At 37.3% G+C, this 27929-nt stretch overlaps 5 protein-coding genes and 2 long non-coding RNA genes across 9 annotated transcripts in view; 2 read left to right on the top strand and 5 right to left on the bottom strand.

Annotated features, from left to right (window-relative positions):
• Positions 1-1677: 1677 nt before the first annotated feature.
• LOC125205660 (putative late blight resistance protein homolog R1A-10) lies at positions 1678-4576 on the bottom strand. Of its 2 annotated transcripts, none has more exons than XM_048104722.1 (2): positions 3850-4576; positions 1678-3738 (listed from the first exon to the last, which is right to left on the bottom strand). In XM_048104722.1, the coding sequence occupies exons 1-2, from the start codon at positions 4436-4438 to the stop codon at positions 1811-1813; spliced, it is 2517 nt and encodes an 838-aa protein (XP_047960679.1). In that variant the 5' UTR covers positions 4439-4576; the 3' UTR covers positions 1678-1810. The 2 variants fall into 2 exon arrangements, with proteins under 2 accessions (XP_047960679.1, XP_047960678.1); XM_048104721.1 differs by having other exon boundaries at positions 1678-2269; positions 2318-4575.
• Positions 4577-5875: 1299 nt separating this feature from the next.
• LOC125205666 lies at positions 5876-8081 on the bottom strand. The gene is made up of 2 exons (XM_048104729.1): positions 7389-8081; positions 5876-7294 (listed from the first exon to the last, which is right to left on the bottom strand). The coding sequence occupies exons 1-2, from the start codon at positions 8078-8080 to the stop codon at positions 6049-6051; spliced, it is 1938 nt and encodes a 645-aa protein (XP_047960686.1). The 5' UTR covers position 8081; the 3' UTR covers positions 5876-6048.
• A 5438-nt stretch (positions 8082-13519) lies between these two features.
• LOC125205663 (putative late blight resistance protein homolog R1A-10) lies at positions 13520-24369 on the bottom strand. 2 transcript variants are annotated; one of them, XM_048104724.1, is made up of 2 exons: positions 22901-24369; positions 13520-14013 (listed from the first exon to the last, which is right to left on the bottom strand). In XM_048104724.1, the coding sequence occupies exons 1-2, from the start codon at positions 24305-24307 to the stop codon at positions 13816-13818; spliced, it is 1605 nt and encodes a 534-aa protein (XP_047960681.1). In that variant the 5' UTR covers positions 24308-24369; the 3' UTR covers positions 13520-13815. The 2 variants fall into 2 exon arrangements, with proteins under 2 accessions (XP_047960681.1, XP_047960682.1); XM_048104725.1 differs by lacking the exon at positions 13520-14013 and adding an exon at positions 21512-22150 and having other exon boundaries at positions 23668-24369.
• Positions 15021-17933, bottom strand: LOC125205662 (putative late blight resistance protein homolog R1A-10). Its single transcript, XM_048104723.1, has 2 exons — positions 17166-17933; positions 15021-17054 (listed from the first exon to the last, which is right to left on the bottom strand). Exons 1-2 carry the CDS (start codon positions 17791-17793, stop codon positions 15460-15462), a joined length of 2223 nt encoding a protein of 740 aa, XP_047960680.1. The 5' UTR covers positions 17794-17933; the 3' UTR covers positions 15021-15459.
• The window catches only part of LOC125205669, a 10759-nt gene continuing 2619 nt past the window's right edge, over positions 19790-27929 (top strand). The window contains exon 1 of the long non-coding RNA XR_007173809.1: positions 19790-19842. This is a non-coding gene — a long non-coding RNA (uncharacterized LOC125205669). The remainder of the gene's footprint in view (positions 19843-27929) is intronic.
• On the top strand, positions 19939-20573 carry LOC125205670. The gene is made up of 2 exons (XR_007173810.1): positions 19939-20091; positions 20203-20573. It is a non-coding gene; the product is annotated as an uncharacterized LOC125205670 (long non-coding RNA).
• LOC125205665 (putative late blight resistance protein homolog R1A-10) overlaps positions 26387-27929 on the bottom strand; it is a 6789-nt gene continuing 5246 nt past the window's right edge. Inside the window, exon 2 of the mRNA XM_048104728.1 lies at positions 26387-27929. Within this exon, the coding sequence (XP_047960685.1) occupies positions 27111-27929 (819 nt within the window). The 3' untranslated portion in view covers positions 26387-27110.

The raw sequence follows: 27929 nt of genomic DNA, 5'->3' as shown, positions 1-27929 counted from the left end.
TGGGGCAAGCCCACATAGACAATTACTCACTTCGTTCCGTAAGAATGGAGACGTTTCTTTTCGGTACGGAGATTAAGAAAAATTATATTAGGCGAATTAAGCAAAAGGAGAATAAAGTGGAAAATGGAAAAGGTAGTGAGATGTGTTGGATGTTTGTTGATGGACTATTATTTGGGCTGTGTTTATTTGTTAAGCCCAGATGTTATAAATTGGGTTGAGCCCAATAACTTAACCCCTCTAACCAGATGTTGCCACGTGTCCTCTCTTTGGATGATTGTTTCCTGACCGTTGGATGTAGGGTTGAGAGTTGTTATGTGTTGTGGCTTCATTGAGCCGTTTCATATCTGATATCTCTCTCTCTCTTCTGTGTGTGACTGAGAACTTCTCTCTCTTCTCTCCTTTTCTCTCTGGTGTTCTTCCGGCCATCTCTTGGTGATCTTTCTCGGTTCTTTGAGAGTAAGATCTTGTGTGAGTGCTGGTGTGAAGCAATCTCTTCGATTGCTTAAGTTCTAGAGAAGTTCTAGGGTTTGTGAGTGGAGGTTTTGTCCGGTGGATCTTGATCTGGTGTGAGGGGCTTTTACGGTGGAGGTATTGGTGGTCTGAGGGTTAACTCTATCCAATCCACTTGTGCTCCCTTGGATCTAAGTTCTGGAAGAATAGATCTGTGTTCGTGTGGCGGGTTCTGAGCCAAGATCCTCTGATATCTTGTTCTTACTCTTTGGTGTTTTAGTTAATATCTTGTGTTTAGATCCGAGAGGATCTCTCTTAGTTGTACTAACGTGTTCCTTGAGTGTGCAGGTACATTTGAGTGCAATTGAAGCTGGAGCTGTAGCTTCAAGGTCTTGTAATAGTTAGAACTAGATTCTAGTGATCTTAGTTTGTATTACTTGTTAAAATCAGCCGCGTGGGTGAGAGTTTGGCTGAGCTCTCTTGTACCAAAACAAAGAGGTCTCGGTAATTAGTGAACCCAGACTAATCTGATCCCTACAGTGGTATCAGAGCCACGGGGGGATTAGTCTAGCACGCCGAGTCGCTTAAGGAGGTGGGCAAGTGGAATCCTCCTTCGAGTGGGGGTTCACTCTGGTAAATTGGCTTAACTCTTTCTTGTTTAAATTTCTGTTTAGTGCCAACTATAGGCTTGGGCTTTTGTTTCTGGTAGACAGTCTTTGGCAAGGACTTAGGACTTCTGTGTTTTCTTTTCTTTGTGTTGCTTCCGCTGTTTCTTGTGCTCTTTGATCTGTGATCTCAAGTCACTTGACCACCAAGCATCTTGTACTGCCCAAGTGACCCCCTGCGCCCTCCAGTAGTGAGTGATTGCGAGCTGGGATAGCCTTGGCCAGTCTTGCTCGTGACAGTCAAGGATTTGAGTCCCTTTCTTTGCTATTTGGAAACAGAAAATGAAATGTGTTTTGATTCAACAAAAGGTGTTTAAAGTTGTTGATGGTACATTGCCTGATGGTACTGCTTAGGATAAAATTGATGAGATGAATGAATTGGCAAGGGCTACTATTGTGTTAAATCTATCTGATTCTGTGATTAGGAAAGTTGATCATGAGGAATCTGCTGATGAAATGTGGAAATTACTTGATACTCTGTATACTGAAACCTCCATGTCTTCCAGAATGTATTTGCTTGAAAAATTGTTTAAATTTAAGCTTGATCTTGCTAAAGACATTGTTGACAATGTGGATACTACATGTGTAGTATCAAAGCAATTCCAAATATGCAAGATGAGAAATGAAAAATTGATCCGATTAAGTTTACAAGGAAATAAATAAGAAAAAAGAAGAGAGATCAATACACATTAACACTAGAAAATAGACACTACAACTTCAAAATTGGAACTTGCCAGCCTCTGCAACGCTTTATCTTTCTTCTTGACTTCAACACGAACATGAAGGTCAGGTTGGTCTCCTTGTAAATCCTCTTGCTCCTTTAATATCTCTTTAGCTGAAAACACCAATAATTCATTGCAATGATACAATTCAATTGATCTCAGTGTTGGTATTTCTCCAATTTCCAAAGGAATCTCCTTCAAGTTTTTCATTTTACAAAGACGAAGCTCCTGAAGAAATGGAAAATGGGAGCTCTCTGACACTGTCCAGTTTTCTAGATCTTGACAAACGACCAAGTTTAGTGACCTGAGGCTGGGGAACTGGCCTTCAGTTGTTTCCCACTCGCCTTCTTTGAAGCGACCTCCACGTAATGTGAGCTTATGAAGAAGTGGTAATGCCCCTATCATTGGCAGTATGTCTTCCCACTCAAAACCAATTGGTAAATCGAGATTCAACTTCTTAAGGGAGTCTGGGAAGCTCATCTTCTGAACATACCTTCCTTTATTGGTGGAGTAGACGGACAAACTCAAGGATTCAAGCTTGGTAAGACACTGAAGACAGCTGAGATAGTTCACTCGCACAATTATGGATAATTTCTTGATATTGGGAATTCTTTGAATAACATCTTCACTCAAATTGAGATTCTTCACTCCTCCGAGCACCTCTAGATGCTTCATGACAATAATATCATCGTCAGCGCTCGGGGGAGCTCGGAGATGCATCATTCGATCATAGAACTCGACATGCCTAAGTTTAAGCATTTTCCAGATATCAATTCGTCCCATAGAATCACCCTCACAGAAAATGATTAGTGTATGTAGATTCCAGAGAAATTTGATCGAAGTTTGCAAATGAAAAGCAACGCTTCGAAAAGCAAGGTATCGTGAGTTCACAGGTTTTGGGGTACTTCTCTTTGGATAAAGTCTAAGTGCATGCAGTGTCCTCAGAAATCTAGATTTTGGCAATTCTAGAACACGAATAAAATCACACCATAGTAAACAAGAACGAACATGTGACATGGATTCAAAGGCATTGACGATTTTTTCCTTAGAAGTACTTCTTGGAATAACTATCCGGTGTTGCCTCATCACGCCCACAGGACTTTCTTCTCTCAAAACATAAAAAAACCTCTGTTTTTGAGCTTCTTTCATTGATAAATCTCTTAGTAAATCATGAATTTTGCAGGATTTTACATTCCCAAGTAACCCCAACTCATGAACTAAAATGAGATTCCTATCAACTAGCTCCTGCAAGTACTCTTTTGCAATTGTCACCATGCTTTTGTTGTCTAATGGTTTAAGAAACCCTTCAGACTCCCATAGCTCGACAATTTCTAAAGCACTAAGCACACGGTCTTCCTCAAACACTCCCATGTAAAGAAAACAAGGCTTTAGATAGATAGGCAAATAATTATAACTTAGTTTCAATATTGTCAAGCAATAATCATCATTCTCCGAATTCACTATTGAGCTTATGTTTTCCTTTATGTGCTCCCAATATTCTACTGTAGGTTCGGATTTAGCCATTAGACCCCCTATCACAGCAATCGCCAAAGGAAGTCCCTTACACTTTTCCACAATTTTCTTTCCAATACTCTTGAGTTGAGTAGGGAAACCTTGTTCCCCAAATACAGTTTTGGAGAACAAAGTCCAACTACTAGCCTCATCTAGAAATCCCATCTTGAAGACGTTATAGGAATCAGTCAAGTGGGCAGCCAAGTTCGACATCCTAGTTGTGACTAGTATTCGACTACTATTACAACAATCAGGAAAGGAAAATTTCAACTTATCCCACACATCTATACTCCACATATCATCCAATATAATGAGATATCTTCTACCCCATAAATACTGGTATAATTTTACTACCAATTCTTTCTCATCCATACTGCTCGAGGACCCTCCTGCTCGAGAGAGAACTTCTCTAAGAGTTTCTACTATATTATAATCTTGGGAAATGGTAGTCCACACACAAATACCAAAACGCTCTTTAATAAGCTTGTGTTCGAACGCACCTTTTGCGAGAGTAGTTTTGCCGATTCCACCCATCCCCACGATAGGGATGATTTGGCGATTGGTGTTTCCATCAGTAAGCCTATCCAAGAGTTGAAGAAGCACATCATCAAACCCTACCATGAGATGCTTCTTTTCAGTGGAACTACTGGATCTTAAATCTGCCACGTTCCTCTGGTGCACTACCTTTTCCCTTGTTATTCCAGTCACCTCTTTTTTGATCATATCCACTTCTTCAATCACATTTTGCAGATCCTGATAGAAGTGGATGCAACTAATTTGTTCACCATCACCACCACCACTAGCACCATCGTCAGTTGCTGCTGCAGAAATGTGAATAGTGTCAATTATATATGACTCGATCACATCTTCGGCCGCTTGAGCTGCATCTACAATGCGCATCTCCAACGGATCTGCTTCGTCGCTGTATGCATAAGGAGAGTTATAGCTTTCGAGAAATTCCTGCAAAAACACAAGTTTTTCAGTGAGCGATTCAACTTGTTGTTTATCGAGAAAAATCGGAGGGAATGGATGAGTTTCAATATCATCTATGACTCTCATAAGAGAAATCAGAGCTGCATAAGCCGCCATGAAAGCTCAGAAACTGAATATTTGAGCAGTGTGAATGAAAATGAGATAAAATGCAAACATGAAAGAAGAAGACCAAAGTGATATTGTTGAAAATATTGCAATTGTGTGGCTATGGACGTTTCAATTCAAGAATGACCCTACATTATAATTATCCATGAAATATACATAATCTTTGCAGCTGGCATCCATTCTCACAATTTCCTTTTAGCAAAACAACAAATAAACATAAAGATAAGTTACTTTTGTGCTTGTGAATAACAACCACACACTGAAATTATTAAAATCCACTTATAAGACCTTTTACAAATTGAATTTTAGCCTTTCAAAAAAAGGAAATGGATTTTTTGGTAAATCTGTTAGCCGAGAAATCCATTGGTAAATAATCATCAAGAATGAAATTTTTTGAAGGTAAATCAAGTTAATCAACTATAGTCTATCAACAATAAAATTCTTAGCCGATAAATCCATCTGAAATGGATTTCTAAGGTAAATCAAATGTATTCATGATTTTTATCTGAGGCAAAGTTGTTTATCCCTTTCAACGACTAAAAATGCAGGGCCGCGTGACATATCAACTGAGTTCTCATATTTAGTACGTATCACTGTCTTAGAACTCCCACTGTGTGTAAACATTCAAACAATTTATAAAACACAGCATATTCATACGATAATTCCAAATCATATAGTATTATTCAATAAGCATTGAACAATTACTATGAGACTAACATATCATATATATAATTCAAGAGAGACATTGCTATCAAAGAGTTCACAATAATAAATTCGAATTCATCAAATTGGGCTTTAGGCCCAAAGAATAAAATTCGTCACTCAAATCAACGGTCCCCATCTCCAAAGTCATGCAATATTCTACAATGCATTAAACAATCCAAAGCCCATCAATTTTCTGAGCCCAAGCAAGGCGGACCAAATCAATTTTTTTCTGTCGAATCTCCAAATGGATCTATCAACAACATTCCAAACAAATCCCTTAATTAATTAGGCTTTCACGGGTGTCCAGCTCACATAAATTGGAATAGAAGTATAGAACGAATCATACAAAACCTCCAACATGAGAAAAGAATGTATATGACAATCATCACTTCATTCAATTCCAATCCAAGAATCTCCTTTTTTTATTTATGCCTATGTACCTTTGTCTTTTGTCTTTATCTTTGTCTCATTGTTTGTCTTTTGCTGTCCTCACATTTTGTCATTATATCTTTTACTTTTCTCTTTGAATCTAATGAATACTAAAAATCTAAAATATATAATTTGAAGTGATGCTGAATCACAAGTTAGGACAACAAAGAAATAGGTGCTTAATTAGTCACCCGCCCGGATAGCTCAGTTGGTCTTCAAGAGACAATTAATGCGTCCTGATTTTGAAAAGAGTTAAATATTTATTTGAATTGATGTTCAATCACTACCAAGAAACACACAATAACGGGTTAATTAATATAACTACAGAAGATGTCCTTAATCTTTAAGCATGTGAAGAAGTGAAAATTTGATCAACTGTATTTTTAAAAAGCAAGCTACAATCTTCATTAAATTAAAAATAGTACACTCAAACAAATACAGTATGTAAATATTGAGCCTTTTTCTTTTCAATCCACAGCCTCAATGTTGCCATCTTTGATCATATCTTTACCGCAGCCGTCGAAACAAATGAAGAAGTTGCAGAATACGTCGAAACAAATGAAGAAATTGCAGAATGCACAGTAAAAACCTGTCTTTTCATGCATATCCTTACCACAAACGTCGCAGCGGCGTTTTGTAGTGAGAATTTGATAGGTGAGAGGGTGTGGATGGGTTTCTGCATTCACATTATATTCCTGCCCAAACTTGATGTTTCTATACTCGCCGGATGTAGTTTTAAAGCAGCTCGGATGGAAGGATATATCACAACTGCGGCAGTGATACATCCAATGCTTGGGATTCATTTCTTCCTCGCATTCATTGCAGTAGAATTCACCGGGATGGTTTAGAGTGGCGTCGTGCGTGAGAAGCAGCGGGTGGTGCTTGTCCCATCTAAGGCTGGTGGTTGATGCTGGCAAAATCGCGCATCTAAAGTGCACGACGAAATCACAGCTGCCGCATGCATACCTTTGTACACCAGGAAACCATAAGATATCATTACAGGCATCACATGTATCGCCATCTCGCCTCCAAGTATCTTCTCTGGAGAGCAGGTTGAGGCGGTGTGGAGGGTGAGCTGCGTGATATATGGTGTCCGGCATTGAAGCGCACTTTATATCTACTTTGAAGTCTTTACATTTTGTGCAACTATAAAACAGACCATTCGTCTCTTTATAGCAGACGCTGCATTGTTGCCTATTCCATGGTTTACGATTGTCACCGGATTGAAGGACAAGGCTGTGATTATTCTCATTCTCATGTTTGTGGAGGAGAGGAAGAGAGGAGAGCTGACATGGCATGTGGAAGCACGCCAAGTGGAGATAGTATTTGCATGATCTCATGCTACATCTCATGTAGTAGTAATCTTTACTACTACTACTACTAGTAGTACTTAAACAAGACGAAGAAGAAGATGAAAATGATGTTTGTTTAAGAAATATTGGAGTAATGCACCCATTGCATATTAACTCCGATTTTCTACAAGAGTTGTCTTCCTCGTCATCATCATCATCACTATTTTCTTCTTCTTGTTCTTGAAATGATGATGATGAGGAGGAGACTAATGTGAGTTTGTGATGGTGGAACTCATAATCAACATCATCTTGATGAGGAATGAGTGTATGTGCATCAACTCCTTGTCTCCTTAGAAAAGCTCCAATTAGGTCCTCTCCCACAGCCACATCATTTATTGGAAACTCCATAATCCCTTTCTCTCTACATTCAATGCAACAAAACACACATTTCAACATATATAAACCAACATTTTTTTGAGGTAACATAATTAGATTTACATGAGTATCGATTATACCTAGTGATGGCAAGTGTTTTGTTGAAAGTGCAGGCGAGATGGACAACATAGCTGCAAAGCTCGCAATGATATATCCAAAGTTTGGATATTAATCTTTTTCTGCACACTTCACAACGGTAGTCATATCTGAGATATTGAGGAGGGACATGATAAGAGAGAGAGAGGGAGTGGTTGTGATCTTCCCTTTGGATATTCTGAGGCAAAGAAGCACATCTCTGATGGATCCAATACTCACATGCAGGTGTGGTGCATGTGTAGGAACTCCCTTTGGCGCCTGTGGTGCCACAAGCATCGCACTGGAATGAACAACTTCTCTTCAGAAACAAGAGTTGATGCTCAGGGTGACTCGGATGATGGATGATGCTGCTGCTCCTCTGCTGCTCCACATCTTCTTCAGCTGCATACATCATGTCGCTGCCCTGCGCGCATCTGACATGTGCCATGAACGTGCATTTTGCGCCCGTGCATCTGTACACGATGCTTTTAAAGTCCAACTTCCAACGTGCAGATAGAGCAGCGCGTATGCCAATACCAAGGGAAAGAGAATTGTTGAGTGAGTGTGTGTTGAGGGTGCATTGCGTGTCTGATCTTCCTCGGCGCCTCTGCACAGTCTTCATGTAGTTGGAAAAAAGACGTACATTCCAGGCAGCTATAACCTCTCTCTCCTCTTCTAAAACTCCCAGTACAACCATTACAACCATATGTAATACTAACCCTCACCAGAGGAAGTGGATGCTCGTGGCTCCAATGATTAAGCATCTTTCTCTCACTCATTCTTATGTGTGTGTGTGTCTATTTTCTTTTTTACTTCTTGTGTTTGTATATCAAAACTTATATAGACCGTTTATTGGAGTACTATCTTTATTACGCGTAACTTCTAATCTCAACAAAGTACCTACTCCTATATACACAACTCTTCTTTTTTCCTTTTCCTTTTCCTTTTCCTTTTTCTTTTTCTTTTTCTTTTTCTCTCTTTCTCTTTTGTCTTTTGCTTTTCCGATATTATTAGTATATTTTTCTAACGTCTAATTTAACTTCGTACGATGTACTCCCTCCATTCCATAGTAATAGAGTCATTTTGTCATTTTGGTACGTTCCATTACGTCATTTCCTTTTTTAGTAAAAGTCAACACATCTCTCCACACCTAATTTACTCTCTCTTACTCTATTCTCTCTTCATATCTTTACCTTTTTCATTTTCCACTTTATTCTCCCTTTACTTAACTCACCTAACACAATTTTCTTAATCTCATTGCCGAAAAGAAACGTCTCCATTACTATGGAACGGAGGTAGTACTAGCTAAGAAAATTACTTTTGAGTTCATTACTGTATTTTTTAAGTTTCAGTGAGACATTTCTTTTTAACAGAAAAAGATAAAAAAAAAGAATTGTAAGATAGAAGAATAATGTGATAAGATAGAAGTATTTTGCAGCTTTCTTGAAATAGTATACAATTGCGATTGTAAGGATGTGGACTTTTCAATTAAAGATTGACCCTACATACAATTATGCATGAATCTTTGCAGCTGAACGACACAAGTCACAGTTCTCCTTTTAGCTAAAGTACAAAATAAACATAAATCTAACAATCACAAATTTGAAATACCAAAACTCAAAAGCCACTTCAACGTCCTTTTTGAAATTGATTTAGCCCTTCAAGACAAGACAATTAATTTTTTTTGTAAAATTCTTAACCGAGAAATCCATTAGAAATTAACCCCCAAACAACGTTTCACATACTAATAGTAGTAGCAAAACTCTTAGGGGATGTTCGGCTTGCAAGATTGTATCCGGGATCAAATTTGTAGTGTGTTTGGTTCATGAAATTCAACTCCACAACTCAATCCTAGATGGATAATCATAGGATAATTAGTAATAGCTAACTCTCTATTACTAAAATAATCATATAACTCAATCCTAGATATTATGTTGGTATTATTTTATCTTGAAAATCGAACACCACTCTTAGCCGATAAATCCATGTGAAATGGAACTTTGAAAATGACCCATAGTTGGAATTCTGTTAGGCCCAAAAAATATAATCGGTTCTAAGAGTAATTGTTTTGCGGCCCAAAATATTGTTTTTGGCCCATTAAGTCGCTGGACATTTGTGCACATCCATTTTTAAGGAATTAAAATTTCAAAAGCAACAAATAAGCCCTTCGTTAATGTGGCCCTTAAAAAAAATAAGTAGACATGGACTTTTAACAATATTTATTTTTTTTGAAGAAAAAAATATTGTCTAATTCTTTACCATAAAACTCGTTTCAAAATAACCACAAAACAGTCAACTGCTGATATAGTCCCTCCATCCCTAAAAATAGAAATTCTTTCCTTGTAAGTATGTTCCCTAAAAATAGTAACTTTCTTTAATAAAGTGTGACTCATTTTTTACTAACACACTTTTTTTTCAATATCTATCTTACTTTAACAATTTTGCATTAATACTTATGTCGTTTCAAAAGGAATGACAAAAAACCAACAAATTACTATTAAAAAAAATTACTTTAAATATTACTACTACTCACTTTTGCATTACAAGAAAAAATCAACAAAAAACACGGAAAGAAACTTATAATTATGCTCAACTGTATATTTATTACATGTAATAATAAATTAAGAACGAACTATTCTAACGTGACAATCTTGATAACGTCCCAGGGATTTGGTTTGGCGACAAGACCTTTGATCATTCTCTTTGGCTTGGGCCGCCTATCATTCTCTTCAATTTTTCCTACATGATTTCGATATAAACCTATTTAAGATGGTGCATTACATGAATTTATCACATTACAAATTTATTATTTACCCGTGCCGGAATTTAAAAAGCTTTCATATATTCTTAAATGAAATTAACAAATTTGCAGACAACTACTTGCTCCCTCCGTTTCATGTTAATAGAGTCATTTTTTCATATTGGGAAGTTCCAAGTTAATTGAGTCATTTATAATTTTGGCAAAAAATAATTCTCATTTTTAATTTATTCAACTTTTCTTTATATATCTTAAAACCCATGCCAAGTTAAAGAGTGACAATTAAGCAGGGATGGAAGAAGCACTTACTACATTAAGCAAAATGAGAAATAAAAATTGATCCATTAAGTTTACAATGACATATCAACTTGCAAGTCGCAAGAAACGAAAGAGAGAAGAGCGATCACACTATTCACCAAACACACTAACTTTAAAGTTGGAGCTTGCTAACATCTTCAAGGCTCTATCTTTCTTCATAACTGTAACGCTTACTCGAAGGTCCGGTTGGTCTCCGTATAAATCCTCTTGCTCCTCCAATATCCGCTTAGCCGACAACACTGCCGATTCACTGCAACTGTGCAATTTAATCGACCTGAGTTTGGGGATTTCTCCAATTTCTAAAGGGATCTCCTCCAATCCATCTAAATACAAGAGATGAAGCTCCTCAAGAAGCGGAAAGTGGGAGCTCTCTAACACTGTCCATTTCTCAAAATCACGACATTCCCACAATGTTAGTGACTTGAGACTGAGGAACTGGCCTTCAACTGTTTCCCACTCGCGCGTTCTGAAGCGACCATCGTATAATCTGAGCTTCTGAAGAAGTGGTAACGAACCTATCGTTGGCATTACGTCTTCCAACTCAAAGCTACTCAGTAGAGAGAGAGTCAACTTCTTAAGAGAGAGCGGGAAACTCATCTTCAGCACATAGTTTCTATCCTTGAGGGAGTAGATCCACAGCCTCAAGGATTCCAGTTTACTAAGACAATGAAGATAGCTCAGATAGTTCACTCTCTCAAGTAGTTCCACACTGTAATTCACATCCAATTTCTCGATATTGGGAATTCTTTTAACGACATCTTCACTTAAACTGAAATCATCCATTCCCTTCAGTGTCTCTAGATTCTCCATGATAGTAATATCCTTGTCGATGCTCGGAGGATTCGGGAGATACAAATTCCGGTTCGGGAATTCGACATGCCTAAGCTTATGCATTCTCCAAAATTCAATTGGTGCAATAAAATCTTTCTCACAACAAATAATTAGTGTACTTAGATTCCAAAGCAGATTGATCGAAGGAATCACGGACTCCCAACTAGCTTTAAGAGCAAGGCATCGTGAATTCACCAAACGAAACACTTCTTCAAGGGAATACAAGTTTTCAAACCCTATATACTTGCTATCATATGAAAATAGTGTCCGAAGGAATCTAGAATTTGGCAGTTCTTGAACTTCATATTTATGACGTACATAAGACCGAGCATGTGACATAAACTCCAAGGCATTGCTAACTTTTTCCTTTGAAGTGCTTCCCGGGATAACAATGTGGTGTTGTCTAATTACTCCTTGAGGACTCTGTTCCCTCAATACATAAAAAAACCCTTGTTTTTATGCTTCTTTCATCGATAGATCTCTTAGTAAATCATGAATCTTGCAGTGTTTTATATTTCCAAGTATGCCCAACTCATGAACTACAATAAGATTCCTATCAACTAGCTCTTTTAAGTACTCTTTTGCAGTAGTTGTCAAGCTTTTATTGTCTATTGGTTTAAGAAATCCTTCAGAAACCCATAGCTCCACGATTGTAGAAGCTCTAATCACATGTCTTCCCAAACTCCTCATATATTTCATGTAGTACTATTTCATAGAGTAATTTTTAAAAATTTATGATTTCCTTTATAATTGCCCCACCTCAAACTATTTAAATTTCTTCTTAGATATATTTTTGCCCCCGTCGAATTGAAATCCTGGCTCCGCCCCTGTCAACGGATATAATCTTTAGATAGGCAGGCAAATGATTATAACTCAGTTTCAATATTCTCAAGCAATAATCATCATTCTCCGAATTCACTATTGAGCTTAAGTTTTCCTTTATGTGCTCCCAATATTCTATTGTAGGTTCGGATTTAGCCATTAGACCCCCTATGACAGTTTCAATTCTATTTCAAATTTCCATCTAAATTAGTAGTAATCTAAATATTATACTTGTTCCTAACCATTCTCTTGCATACATGAATTAGTCACATTAAAAATTATCCAAATTCGTTTTACCAAAATTATTACACTTATAAAAGTATATACAACATATTCGACTTAATTTCATAATTGTTTGTTTGGGTTATAATTCTTGAATTTTTATTTTTTATTTTTGCAAAATAACTATATATGCTGGAATTTAATAAAGTTTTCATAATCTCAATTGTACTAACAAATTTTTGAAATATTATGCGGGAGCAATTCCAAATTTGCAAGATGAGAAATGAAAATTGATCTGATTAAGTTTACAAGGAAATACTAACAACTTGAGGCACAGAAGGAAAGAGAAGGCTTCACTAAAATTATGGAGGGAAGAATACAAAGAAAAGAAGAGCGATCAATACACACTTTAAAATTGGAACTTGCCAGCCTCTGCAACGCTTCATCTTTCTCCTCGACTACAGCACGGACATGAAGGTCTAGTTGGTCTCCTTGTGAATCCTCTTGCTCCTTCAACATCTCTTTAGCTGACAACACCAATAATTCATTGCAAAGTTGCACTTCAATTGATCTGAGTGTTGGTATTTCTCCAATTTCTGAAGGAATCTCCTTCAATTTTTTCATTTCACAAAGACGAAGCTTCTGAAGAAATGGAAAATGGGAGCTCTCTGACACTGTCCACTTTTCTAGATCTTGACAAGAGACCAAGCTTAGTGACCTGAGGCTGGGGAATTGGCCTTCAACTGTTTCCCACTCGCCTTTTTTGAAGCGACCGGACATTAATGTGAGCTCGTGAAGAAGTGGTAAGGTCCCTATCATTGGCAGTATGTCTTCCCACTCAAAACCGATTGGGAAATCGAGTTGTAACTCCTTAAGGGAGTCTGGGAAGCTCATCTTCTGAACATACCTTCCGTTATTGGTGGAGTAGACGAACAAACTCAAGGATTCAAGTTTAGTAAGACACTGAAGACAGCTGAGATAGTTCACTCCCTCAATTACTTCCATATCATAAGTTATGGCTAATTTCTTGATATTGGGAATTCTTTGAACAACATCTTCACTCAAATTGAGATTCTTCACTCCTATGAGTGCCTCTAGATGCTTCATGACAATAATATCATCGTCAGCGCTCGGGGGAGCTCGGAGATGCATCTTCCAATTAATGAACTCGACATGCCTAAGTTTAAGCATTTTCCAGATATCAATTCGTCCAATAGAATCACCCTCCCAAAAAATGATTAGTGTATGTAGATTCCAGAGCAATTTGATTGAAGTTTGCACATGCTGAAGGAACGTTTCGAAAAGCAAGGTATCGTGAGTTCACAGGTGTTGGGGTATTTCTCTTTGGATAAAGTCTATATGCATGTAGTGTCCTCAGAAATCTAGATTTTGGCAATTCTAGAACACTAATATTGTTGTCACACCATAGTAAACAAGAACGAACATGTGACATGGATTCAAAGGCATTGCGGATTTTTTCCTTAGAAGTACTTGGGAATAACAATCCGGTGTTGGCTAATTACGCCTACAGGACTTTCTTCTCTCAAAACATAAAAAAACCTCTGTTTTTGAGCTTCTTTCATTGATAAATCTCTTAGTAAATCATGAATTTTGCAGGATTTTACATTCCCAAGTAACCCCAACTCATGAACTAAAATGAGATTCCTATCAACTAGCTCCTGCAAGTACTCTTTTGCAATTGTCACCATGCACGACTTTCAGATATCCGTTTTTCTGTTCTCTATATTGAATCTCCCTATCACAAATTGCACAGATGAAGATGATACGATCATCCTCTACATATTATTAGGGAATATCCATAAGATATTATTCTATTTAGTTAATTGTGATTCACCCTATCCTTCTCATATTAGTTTAGATATTATTAGATTTGAATATCTTTTCATATATTTGTTTCTTGTTCATTAAGTTAGGGTAGTAGTTCTATTATTATAAATAGGGATAGGTTGTTATCATTTTATTTATTCAATTAATCCAATTAATCAATGAAATACTTTTCCTAAACTTGTCTTGAGCAACAAGAAGATTATCTTTCGTTCCTAATTGTTGTTCGTCGGAGAACGTCCGAAAATCAGCAATTCGTGGTCTATCTTTCGAGAACGTCGAAGGTTCGATCACCTTATCCCTCCGAGAAGTTAGTTAACCGGCCTCGTTACGGAGCACGTCTGTAACAGCACCATCGTCAGTTGCTGCCGCAGAAAGGTGAATAGTGTCAATTATATATGACTCGATCACATCTTCGGCCGCTTGAGCTGCATCTACAATGTGCATCTCCAACGAATCTGCTTCGTTGTCGCTGTATGCATAAGGAGAGTTATAGCTTTCGAGAAATTCCTGCAAAAACACAAGTTTTTCAGTGAGCGATTCAACTTGTTGTTTATCGAGAAAAATTGGAGGGGATGGATGAGTTTCAATATCATCTATGACTCTCATAAGAGAAATCAGAGCTGCATAAGCCGCCATGAAAGCTCAGAAACTGAATATTTGAGCAGTGTGAATGAAAATGAGATAAAATGCAAACATGAAAGAAGAAGACCAAAGTGATATTGTTGAAAATATTGCAATTGTGTGGCTATGGACGTTTCAATTCAAGAATGACCCTACATTATAATTGTCAAGCAATTCCAAATTTGCAAGATTATAAATGAAAATTGACCAGATTAAGTTTACAAAGAAAGAGAAGACTTCACTAATATTATGGAGGGAAGCATACAAGGTAAAGAAGAGCGATCAAATCACTTCAATTCTTTCTCCTCGACGGAAGCACAGAAACTTTAAAATTGGAACTTGCCAGCCTCAGCAACGCTTCATCTTTCTCCTCGACGTAAGCACGGACATGAAGGTCTAGTTGGTCTCCTTGTAAATCCTCTTGCTCCTTCAATATCTCTTTAGCTGACAACACCAATAATTCATTGCAATAATCCAATTCAATTGATCTGAGTGTTGGTATTTCTCCAATTTCTGAAGGAATCTCCTTCAATTTTTTCATATTAAAAAGACGAAGCTTCTGAAGAAATGGAAAATGGGAGCTCTCTGACACTGTCCAGTTTTCTAGATCTTGACAAGAGACCAAGCTTAGTGACCTGAGGCTGGGGAATTGGCCTTCAACTGTTTCCCACTCGCCTTTTTTGAAGCGACCTCCACATTAATGTGAGCTTGTGAAGAAGTGGTAAGGCCCCTATCATTGGCAGTATGTCTTCCCACTCAAAACCGATTGGGAAAGAGAGTTCCAACTCCTTAAGGGAGTCTGGGAAGCTCATCTTCTGAACATACCTTCCGTTATTGGTGGAGTAGACGAACAAACTCAAGGATTCAAGTTTAGTAAGACACTGAAGACAGCTGAGATAGTTCACTCCCTCAATTACTTCCATATCATAAATTATGGATAATATATTGATATTGGGAATTCTTTGAACAACATCTTCACTCAAATTGAGATTCTTCACTCCTCTGAGCACCTCTAGATGCTTCATGACAATAATATCATCGTCAGCGCTCGGGGGAGCTCGGAGATGCATCGTTCGATTATAGAACTCGACATGCCTAAGTTTAAGCATTTTCCAGATATCAATTCGTCCAATAGAATCACCCTCCCAAAAAATGATTAGTGTATGTAGATTCCAGAGCAATTTGATTGAAGTTTGCACATGCAGAGGAACGTTTCGAAAAGCAAGGTATCGTGAGTTCACAGGTTTTGGGGTATTTCTCTTTGTATAAAGTCCATATGCATGTAGTGTCCTCAGAAATCTAGATTTTGGCAATTCTAGATCACTAATCTTGTCACACCATAGTAAACAAGAACGAACATGTGACATGGATTCAAAGGCATTGCGGATTTTTTCCTTAGAAGTACTTCTTGGAATAACAATCCGGTGTTGTCTAATTACGCCTTCAGGACTTTCTTCTCTCAAAACATGAAAAAACCTCTGTTTTTGAGCTTCTTTCATTGATAAATCTCTTAGTAAATCATGAATTTTGCAGTATTTTACATTCCCAAGTAACCCCAACCCATGAACTAAAATGAGATTCCTATCAACTAGCTCCTGCAAGTACTCTTTTGCAATTGTTGTCAAGCTTTTGTTGTCTAATGGTTTAAGAAACCCTTCAGAATCCCATAGCTTGACAATTTCTGAAGCACTAAGCACACGGTCTTCCTCAAACACTCCCATGTATAAAAAACATGGCTTTAGATAGGCAGGCAAATAATTATAACTTAGTTTCAATATTCTCAAGCAATAATCATCATTCTCCGAATTCACTATTGAGCTTAAGTTTTCCTTTATGTGCTCCCAATATTCTAGTGTAGGTTCGGATTTAGCCATTAGACCCCCTATGACAACAATCGCCAAAGGAAGTCCATTACACTTTTCCACAATTTCCTTTCCAATGCTCTCGAGTTGAGTAGGAAAACTTTGTTCTCCAAATACAGTTTTGGAGAACAAAGTCCAACTACCAGCCTCATCTAGAAATCCCATCTTGAAGACGTTATAGGAATCAGTCAAGTGGGCAGCCAAGTTCGACATCCTAGTTGTGACTAGTATTCGACTACTATTACAACAATCAGGAAAGGAAAATTTCAACTTATCCCACACATCTATACTCCACATATCATCCAATATAATGAGATATCTTCTACCCCATAAATACTGGTATAATTTTACTACCAATTCTTTCTCATCCATACTGCTCGAGGACCCTCCTGCTCGAGAGAGAACTTCTCTAAGAGTTTCTACTATATTATAATCTTGGGAAATGGTAGTCCACACACAAATACCAAAACGCTCTTTAATAAGCTTGTGTTCGAACGCACCTTTTGCGAGAGTAGTTTTGCCGATTCCACCCATCCCCACGATAGGGATGATTTGGCGATTGGTGTTTCCATCAGTAAGCCTATCCAAGAGTTGAAGAAGCACATCATCAAACCCTACCATGATAAGGTTCTTCTCAGTGGAACTACTGGATCGTAAATCCGCCACGTTCCTCTGGTGCACTACCTTTTCCCTTGTTATTCCAGTCACCTCCTTTTTGATCATATCCACTTCTTCAATCACATTTTGCAGATCCTGATAGAAGTGGATGCAACTAATTTGTTCACCATCACCTTCACCATCACCACCAACACCACCGCCATCATCATCACCACCACCACTAGCACCATCGTCAGTTGCTGCCGCAGAAAGGTGAATAGTGTCGATGATATATGACTCGATCACATCTTCGGCCGCTTGAGCTGTATCTACAATGCGCATCTCCAACGGATCTGCTTCGTCGCTGTATGCATAAGGAGAGTTATAGCTTTCGAGAAATTCCTGCAAAAACACAAGTTTTTCAGTGAGAGATTCAACTTGTTGTTTATCGAGAAAAATTGGAGGGAATGGATGAGTTTCAATATCATCTATGACTCTCATAAGAGAAATCAGAGCTGCATAAGCCGCCATGAAAGCTCAGAAACTGAATATTTGAGCAGTGTGAATGAAAATGAGATAAAATGCAAACATGAAAGAAGAAGACCAAAGTGATATTGTTGAAAATATTGCAATTGTGTGGCTATGGACGTTTCAATTCAAGAATGACCCTACATTATAATTATCCATGAAATATACATAATCTTTGCAGCTGGCATCCATTCTCACAATTTCCTTTTAGCAAAACAACAAATAAACATAAAGATAAGTTACTTTTGTGCTTGTGAATAACAACCACACACTGAAAATATTAAAAATCCACTTATAAGACCTTTTACAAATTGAATTTTAGCCTTTCAAAAAAAGGAAATGGATTTTTTGGTAAATCTGTTAGCCGAGAAATCCATTGGTAAATAATCATCAAAAATGAATTTTTTTTAAGGTAAATCAAGTTAATCAACTATAGTCAAACACCTAGTGTGCATTCAAAGTTTTATTAGGATGCTTTTAAGTTAATCTTTGGAAGATTAAGGCAACTAAGTTAATCTTTAGAAACATGTAAAATTATTGTGACATCTTCTAAACCAAAGATCCTCTTCCGACGAATTTCAATCACAATTCAGTAGCAACTGCAAACTGTCACAAAATTAGGGGCAAAATATTACTCCCTAATAAAAAATAGTTAAAAAGGATAACTGAGAAATTAAGAGAGAGAATAATATAGGGAATAGTCTTCTCTATATTATTGTCGCTCTTACTTTACCAATTTTCTACTTTAACTATTTTTTATCATTTTTACAAAATGATGGCAGAAAAGTCAATGGGACTGCTAAAGCGGGACGGAGGGAGTACTAATTTCACCTCTAAATTTGGCGGTAATCGACAAGGAGCGATTTCAAGAAATTTATATCAATAAAAAAAATTGAATAAAATGATTCTAATGCGATTTCACCTCTAAATTTGTACTGCAATAGTATTTTAGAAATATACTGGTTCTAATGCGAATAATAATTCATTTATCTATTTATGTACAGTAATAAAATTGAATAAAATGATGGACGATTTATTTATGGCCGAATTGATTTGAAAGTTAATACTTTTTTAGATCATTTATTTATGTGGATCGCTCCATAACCTCATTGGGCTCAGCTCAAAAATAAACTTCTATTCCAAATCTATTGTTAAAAAAGTGGGCTTTTTGCACATATTCACTTTATTAAAAAGCCCAGACTGAGCCTGAATTTGTAGCCCAGATTTAATATAAATCTATAAGCTTAGAACCAACCCTATCTTTTTTTATCATCTCTATTATTTTATCCTTTCTTCGTTAATTCACAAAATAACATTGCCTAACATCTCGTGCCAAAAACCAAATATTTCATATTTATTGAGATAGATGGAGTATTTACTTGCGTTGGAATCTGTAACACATTACATACAATATCAACTTAACACACTTACCACTCAAAGTAAACGCTCATTGAATAAGTCAAAAACGTGCATGCAGTAAAGGTCGCTTAACAATAGGAATCAAGCGCAATGGGTGTTTCCTATTAACAGTCGCGCCAAAGGCCTCCGTCATATCCAATTCATCATGCTTCATCCCATATGGCATTTTCCAATCGAAATGAAAAAGAAGCATAGCAAGTGGAATCTCCACATTTGCCAGACCGAACAACATGCCAGGACATATTCTCCTTCCCGCACCAAAGGGCATGTATTCGAGATTGCTCGCATGGAAATCATGCGAGCTTTCCTCAAATCTCTCAGGTATAAACTTCTCAGCATCGTTCCAGTACTCGGGGTCCCTTCCAAGTACCCATCCTTGCACTACCACTCTTGTTCCGACCGGGATTTCGTATCCATTTATTTCACATCTTTGGGCACTCATTCTTGGAACTAGGAGTGGCAACGGAGGGTGCAATCTTAGAGTCTCATTCTTGAATGGACTCTCTCTTCTATCAGTCTATGCTTTTGGATCATATTCTAAATTAAATCATCTCTTGTCATTCAAGAGAGAGCCAGTGTGGTCCGACGGTTGATGAACTGACATCCGCAAAGTGGGCTGTCCTCTTTAGTAGGGTAAGCGAATGAGATATTATGTAGTACTATTTTCTGGGTATATTTGCACATTGGGCTTGATTGATTGGTGTGGTAATGACAAATATTAGGTTGGTGATAATCTCTTGCTGTATCTGTTGAAGTGTACTTCAATATTTCTTCCTCTTCCTCAGAAGAAGCACCATCAGATTTGTGGCCGTTCCGTTTCCAAATTGTTCTCCAACTTCCCAAGAGGCATGCCTAAGTCTAGAGCTCCGCATCATCCACCAAGTAACGTTTATTTTTCTCTCTTACTCGTTTATCGAGTCGTGACTTCTTCTCATTTAATTTCAGCAATGCTTCAAGAGTTTGATGATTCTTTTCCTCTCTATCTTTGATCAGGACACAAAGTTAAGAGGCAAAGGGTGGTTAAGAAGAGACTTCTATGAGGTATGTATCGAATGTCACACGGTTTGATATTTTGTAATTTATTCTTATTCTCTCATCTATCCTATATTTTATTATCTCTTCATTTAATTAATTAAATATTGTTTTTTAAAATTTTTAAAAAAATGCATCACTTAAATTAGGTGGAGAGACTAGAGATTAATGATTTATTTTGTCTAGCCATATCACGGCTACTAGAAGAACTCATCCCCATATTTATCAATTCATTAACTAGAAGAAAAATTCAATGAAATGATGAGCGATTCTTTGAAGCATGATATTTTCTTATTAGATAGAGTAATTTATTCCCATTGATCACCAATAAACTTTCAACTCCAAAGTGGGCTTCTCCAGACATCAATTCTCGACAAAGCCCAAATTTGAGCATAATTACTACTCGTATTTTTCATTTTCGTGTTATCAATAATACTAGCACTTCTCACGTAAAATGTGTAAATTTAATATTTTTCTTTTCAAATTATGATATTTAATATGATGCTCGAATTATGTTGTTGTTTTATTAAGCAACATTTTGATATTAAAATTTCGAAACCAACAAATAAGCCCTTTGTTAGTTTTGCACTTTAACAAAAATAGATTTGATTTTATGATAATACTCTTAAGTCTTACTCTCTCCGTCCGCGAATAAGAGTCCCGTTTTTCCATTTTAGTCCGTCTGCGAATAAGAGTCTCGGTTCACTTTTACCATAAATGGTAATAAGTTAATAGGTCCCACCTTCCACTAATTCATTCCACTCACATTTCATTTGAAACTAATATATACAAGTGGGATCCCTATTCCACTAACTTTTTTCCATCCACTTTTCTTAACATTTCTTAAAATCCGTGCCGCCTATGAATGAGACTCCTAATGGCGGACGGAGGGAGTAACTCTTAACCAATCCATTTGAAAATAACCATGAAACAGACAATTAATTGTAATTCCTACGTCCCAACTAAGTTGAGCACTAAAAAAAATCTACCGTTCTCAAAGAAGCCAATTTGAAATGGAATTCTATTTTATAGACTACTCTAGCATTTCTCGAACACCTGCTGATCATCCTCGCGTATATCAAAATCTGGGCATTTAGCGTTTCAGAATCGGGGAATGAATATTTCATCAAATTTTTCATCAACACTCAACAATTTCGATATACATACTGGAAATTGACGACTGTAACATGTGCTCATTAATGTAGAAGGTATATATTGTCTGACTTAAACAAGATGCATTGTTCCTTTATCACTTCAAAAACTCAATGTGTAGTATCAAAGCAATTCCAAATATGCAAGATGAGAAATGAAAAATTGATCTGATTAAGTTTACAAGGAAATAATTAAGAAAAAAGAAGAGAGATCAATACACATTAACACTACACTAAAACTTCAAAATTGGAACTTGCCAGCCTCTGCAACGCTTTATCTTTCTTCTCGACTACAGCAAGAACATGAAGGTCTAGTTGGTCTCCATGTAAATCCTCTTGCTCCTTTAATATCTCTTTAGCTGAAAACACCAATAATTCATTGCAATGATACAATTCAATTGATCTGAGTGTTGGTATTTCTCCAATTTCTGAAGGAAACTCCTTCAATTTTTTCATACAAGAAAGACGAAGCTCCTGAAGAAATGGAAAATGGGAGCTCTCTGACACTGTCCACTTTTCTAGATCTTGACAAGAGACCAAGCTTAGTGACCTGAGGCTGGGGAATTGGCCTTCAACTGTTTCCCACTCGCCTTTTTTGAAGCGACCGAAAATTAATGTGAGCTCGTGAAGAAGTGGTAAGGCCCCTATCATTGGCAGTATGTCTTCCCACTCAAAACCGATTGGGAAAGAGAGATATAACTCCTTAAGGGAGTCTGGGAAGCTCATCTTCTGAACATACCTTCCGTTATTGGTGGAGTAGAGAACAAACTCAAGGATTCAAGCTTAGTAAGACACTGAAGACAGCTGAGATAGTTCACTCCCTCAATTACTTCCATATCATAATGTATGGATAATTTCTTGATATTGGGAATTCTTTGAACAACATCCTCACTCAAATTGAGATTCTTCACTCCTCTGAGCACCTCTAGATGCTTCATGACAATAATATCATCGTCAGCGCTCGGGGGAGCTCGGAGATGCATCGTTTGATCAATGAACTCGACATGCCTAAGTTTAAGCATTTTCCAGATATCAATTCGTCCCATAGAATCACCCTCACAAAAAATGATTAGTGTATGTAGATTCCAGAGCAATTTGATTGAAGTTTGCACATGAAAAGGAACGTTTCGAAAAGCAAGGTATCGTGAGTTCACAGGTGTTGGGGTATTTCTCTTTGTATAAAGTCTATATGCATGTAGTGTCCTCAGAAATCTAGATTTTGGCAATTCTAGAACACTAATATTGTCACACCATAGTAAACAAGAACGAACATGTGACATGGATTCAAAGGCATTGAGGATTTTTTCCTTAGAAGTACTTCTTGGAATAACAATCCGGTGTTGGCTAATTACGCCTACAGGACTTTCTTCTCTCAAAACATAAAAAAACCTCTGTTTTTGAGCTTCTTTCATTGATAAATCTCTTAGTAAATCATGAATTTTGCAGGATTTTACATTCCCAAGTAACCCCAACTCATGAACTAAAATGAGATTCCTATCAACTAGCTCCTGCAAGTACTCTTTTGCAATTGTTGTCAAGCTTTTGTTGTCTAATGGTTTAAGAAACCCTTCAGACTCCCATAGCTCGACAATTTCTGAAGCACTAAGCTCACGGTCTTCCTCAAACACTCCCATGTACAGAAAACATGGCTTTAGATAGGCAGGCAAATGATTATAACTTAGTTTCAATATTCTCAAGCAATAATCATCATTCTCCGAATTCACTATTGAGCTTAAGTTTTCCTTTATGTGCTCCCAATATTCTACTGTAGGTTCGGATTTAGCCATTAGACCCCCTATCACAGCAATCGCCAAAGGAAGTCCATTACACTTTCCCACAATTTTCTTTCCAATTCTCTCGAGTTGAGTTGGAAAACCTTGTTCCCCAAATACAGTTTTGGAGAACAAAGTCCAACTACTAGCCTTGTCTAGAAATCCCATCTTAAAAACTCCATAGGAATCAGTTAAGTAGGCAGCCAAGTTGGACATCCTAGTTGTTACCACTATTCGACTACCCTTACTACAATCAGGAAAAGAAAATTTCAACCTATCCCACACATCTATGGTCCACATATCATCCAATATAACGAGATACCTCCTACCCCATAAGCATTTGTGTAATTCTACTACCAATTCTTTCTCATCCATACTGCTCGAGGACCCTCCTGCTCGAGAGAGAACTTGCCTAAGAGTTTCTACTATATTATAATCTTGAGAAATGGTGGCCCACACACATATATCAAAATGATCCTTGATAAACTTGTGTTCAAACGCACCTTTTGCAAGAGTAGTTTTGCCGATGCCACCCATCCCTACGATAGGGATGATTTGGAGATTGGTGTTTCCATCGGTAAGCTTATGCAGGAGTTGATGAAGCACATCATCAAACCCTACCATGATAGAGCTCTTCTCAGTGGAACTGCTGGATCGTAAATCCGCCACGTTCCTCTGGTGCACTACCTTTTCCCTTGTTATTCCAGTCACCTCTTTTTTGATCATATCCACTTCTTCAATCACATTTTGCAGATCCTGATAGAAGTGGATGCAACTGATTTGTTCACCATCACCATCACCATCACCATCACCATCATCATCACCACCACCATCATCATCATCATCATCTCCACCAGCACCATCGTCAGTTGCTGCCGCAGAAAGGTGAATAGTGTCAATGATATATGACTCGATCACATCTTCAGCCGCTTGAGCTGCATCTACAATGCGCATCTCCAACGGATCTGCTTCATCGCTGTATGCATAAGGAGAGTTATAGCTTTCGAGAAATTCCTGCAAAAACACAAGTTTTTCAGTGAGAGATTCAACTTGTTGTTTATCGAGAAAAATTGGAGGGGATGGATGAGTTTCAATATCATCTATGACTTTCATAAGAGAAATCAGAGATGCATAAGCCGCCATGAATGCTAAGAGACTGATTAGATGAATAGTGTGAATGAAAATAAGATTAAAGCAGTGATGAAGAAGACTAATACGATAGAATTATTTTGAAGATATCTTAAAATACTATTAATAACTTTTTAATTAAAGAATGACCCTACATAGCAATTATGCATGATTCTTTTCAGCTACATTCCATTGCCTAAACGACACAACTGACAGCTCCCCACCCACAATTTCCCTTTTGCTAAGGACAAATAAACATAAAATTAAAGCAACTTGCATTTGTGCTTTTGAATAACAATCACATATTTGAAATATCAAATGCCAGAATTTTAGTCCTTCAAAAATAGTAGAATATTGAGTTTTTTGTTCTCACAAATAGTAGTAAAATTATTAGCCAATAAATCCATGTGAAATGGACTCCTATTTGGAAGGTAAATCAGATGCCCTTCCGTATTAACGTTTCTTTTGATCACGAGATGTAAGAAAGAGAATAGAAGTTAAAGAAAGCGTAAGTAAGAAAAGTAGAAACATTAAAGACGGTAAATCGAAAAATAAAGTGCTAAGAAATTAAATATATTGACTTTTGTATAAACAATAAAGTCAATAAATATCATCTAACCGTGTTCGGTTGGTTATACTATAAATTAGTAGTTGATTGGTTGAAATTGGCTTTCTATAAGACTAAATAAATATTGGAGAAAGATAATGGGGAACAAAAGAGAGATGTGGAGAGATAAAATAGTCGGAGGGTTGAAGCTCCGATTAATAGTCGGTATTTCAGTATTTCAATGCAGAAAATATATCATGTAGATGGGCCGACCACTGGCCTTTATTTGTATTGGGCCAACATAATTTCCAATATTAGCAATTGAACACGTTAAAGTTGTCAGCCAAATTATATCATGCTAATCTCTCCAACCGAACGCCGTCTAATAATTTATTTGTGACTAAAAAATGTTTATCATCTTAGCAGTAACGAGATAATTCCTACCCCATAAGCATTTGTGTAATTCTACTACCAATTCTTTCTCATCCATACTGCTCGAGGACCCTCCTGCTCGAGAGAGAACTTCTCTAAGAGTTTCTACTATATTATAATCTTGGGAAATGGTAGTCCACACACAAATACCAAAACGCTCTTTAATAAGCTTGTGTTCGAACGCACCTTTTGCGAGAGTAGTTTTGCCGATTCCACCCATCCCTACGATAGGGATGATTTGGCGATTGGTGTTTCCATCAGTAAGCCTATCCAAGAGTTGAAGAAGCACATCATCAAACCCTACCATGAGATGCGTGGAATTGGATCTTAAACCAGCATCATCAAAAGCCACTTTTTGCTGGTGAACTACCTTCTCCCTCGTTATCAAAGTCACCTCTTTTGTGATCAAATCAATTTCTTCTATCACATTTTGCAGATCTTGATAGAAGTGGATGCAACTGATTTGTTCATCACCACCACCACCATCGCCAGTTGCTGCTGGCCTGCTGCAGAAAGGTGAATAGTGTCAATGATATATGACTCGATCACATCTTCGGCCGCTTGAGCTGCATCTACAATGCGCATCTCCAATGGATCTGCTTCGTCGCTGTATGCATAAGGAGATTTATAGCTTTCGAGAAATTCCTGCAAAAACACAAGTTTTTCAGTGAGATATTCAACTTGTTGTTTATTGAGAAAAATGGGAGGGTATGGATGAGTTTCAATATCATCTATGACTTTCATAAGAGAAATCAGAGATGCATAAGCCGCCATGAATGCTAAGAGACGGAATTGAGAATGTTGTGAATGAAAATGAGATATAAATTTGCAGAGATGTAAGTAGAACACTAATGTGATGTTTTGTAGCTTATTGAAATACTAATATAATAACGATAAGAAACAAATGAACATAAAGCTAGTTGCTTTTGTGCTTGTGAATAACAACCACATATTTAAAATATCAAGAGCCACTTCAACGTCCTTTTTGAGCGTAGTTTGTTTCCTTGTAAATCGTCTTGCTCCTTTAATATACATGATTTCAATTGGTTTGAGTGTAGATATTTCTCCAAATTTCTGAAGGGATCTCCTTCAAATCATCTAAAAACCAAAGACAAAGCTCCTCAAGGGTTAACTCTCGAGTCGTAAAAGAACAATAGAAACTCAATATGTAAGTGTCAAGCAATTCCAAATTTGCAAGATTATAAATAAAAATTGACCATTTTAAGTTTACAAAGAAAGAGAAGACTTCACTGATAGTATTATGGAGGGAAGCATACAAAGTAAAGTAGAGCGATCAAGTCACTTCAACTCTAGATTATAGACACACTAAAACTTTAAAATTGGAACTTGCCAGCCTCCGCAACGCTTTATCTTTCTCCTCGACTTCAACACGTACATGAAGGTCTAGTTGGTCTCCTTGTAAATCCTCTTGCTCCTTCAATATATCTTTAGCTGACAACACCAATAAATCATTGCAATATTCCAATCTAATTGATCTCAGTGTTGGTATTTCTCCAATTTCTGAAGGAATCTCCTTCAATTTTTTCATGTAGCAAAGACGAAGCTTCTGAAGAAATGGAAAATGGGAGCTCTCTAACACTGTCCAGTTTTCTAGATCTCGACAAGAGACCAAGCTTAGTGACCTGAGGCTGGGGAATTGGCCTTCAACTGTTTCCCACTCGCCTTCTTTGAAGCGACCTCCACAAAATGTGAGCTTATGAAGAAGTGGTAAGGCACCTATCACTGGCAGTATGTCTTCCCACTCAAAACCTAATTGGTAGCTCGAGATTCAACTTCTTAAGGGAGTGTGGGAAGCTCATCTTCTGAACATATCTTTCCTTATTGGTGGATGTGGAGTAGACCGACATCAAAGGATTCAAGTTTAATAAGACACTGAAGACAGCTGAGATAGTTCACTCCCTCAATTACTTTCATATCATAACTTATATATAATTTCTTGATATTGGGAATTCTTTGAACAACATCTTCACTCAAATTGAGATTCCTCACTCCTTTGAGCGCCTCTAGATTCTTCATGATAATAATATCATCGTCAGTGCTCGGGGGAGCTCGGAGGTGGATATTCGGATGTATAAACTTGACATGCCTGAGTTTAAGCATTTTCCAGATATCAATTTGCTTAGTAGAATCACCCATAAAAGAAATTATTAGTGTGTGTAGATTCCAAAGCAATTTGATTGAAGTTTTCACACACTTACAACGTCTAGAAACTGAAAAAGCAAGGTATCGTGAGTTCACACAATGAAGCACAGATTCTGGGGTATTTCTTACTGCATAGAGTTCTTCGCGTGTATATAGTGTCCTCAGAAATCTAGATTTTGATCCTGGAATGCTATCGTCACTCCGTAGGACATAAGAACGGGCATGTGACATGGATTCAAAGGCATTGCGGATTTTTTTCACAGAATTACTTCTTGGAATAACAATCCGGTGTTGCCTAATTACTCCTTGGGGATTGTCTTCTCTTAAAACATAAAAAAACCTCTGTTTTTGAGCTTCTTTCATTGATAAATCTCTTAGTAAATCATGAATTTTGCAGGATTTTACATTCCCAAGTAACCCCAACTCATGAACTAAAATGAGATTCCTATCAACTAGCTCCTGCAAGTACTCCTTGGCAATTGTTGTCAAGCTTTT

Source organism: Salvia hispanica, chromosome 2 (assembly GCF_023119035.1).
Source record: "Salvia hispanica cultivar TCC Black 2014 chromosome 2, UniMelb_Shisp_WGS_1.0, whole genome shotgun sequence".
Taxonomy (NCBI): Eukaryota; Viridiplantae; Streptophyta; class Magnoliopsida; order Lamiales; family Lamiaceae; genus Salvia; species Salvia hispanica.
Note: the sequence above shows the minus strand (reverse complement) of the source record. Positions and strands in the feature narration are given on the sequence as shown.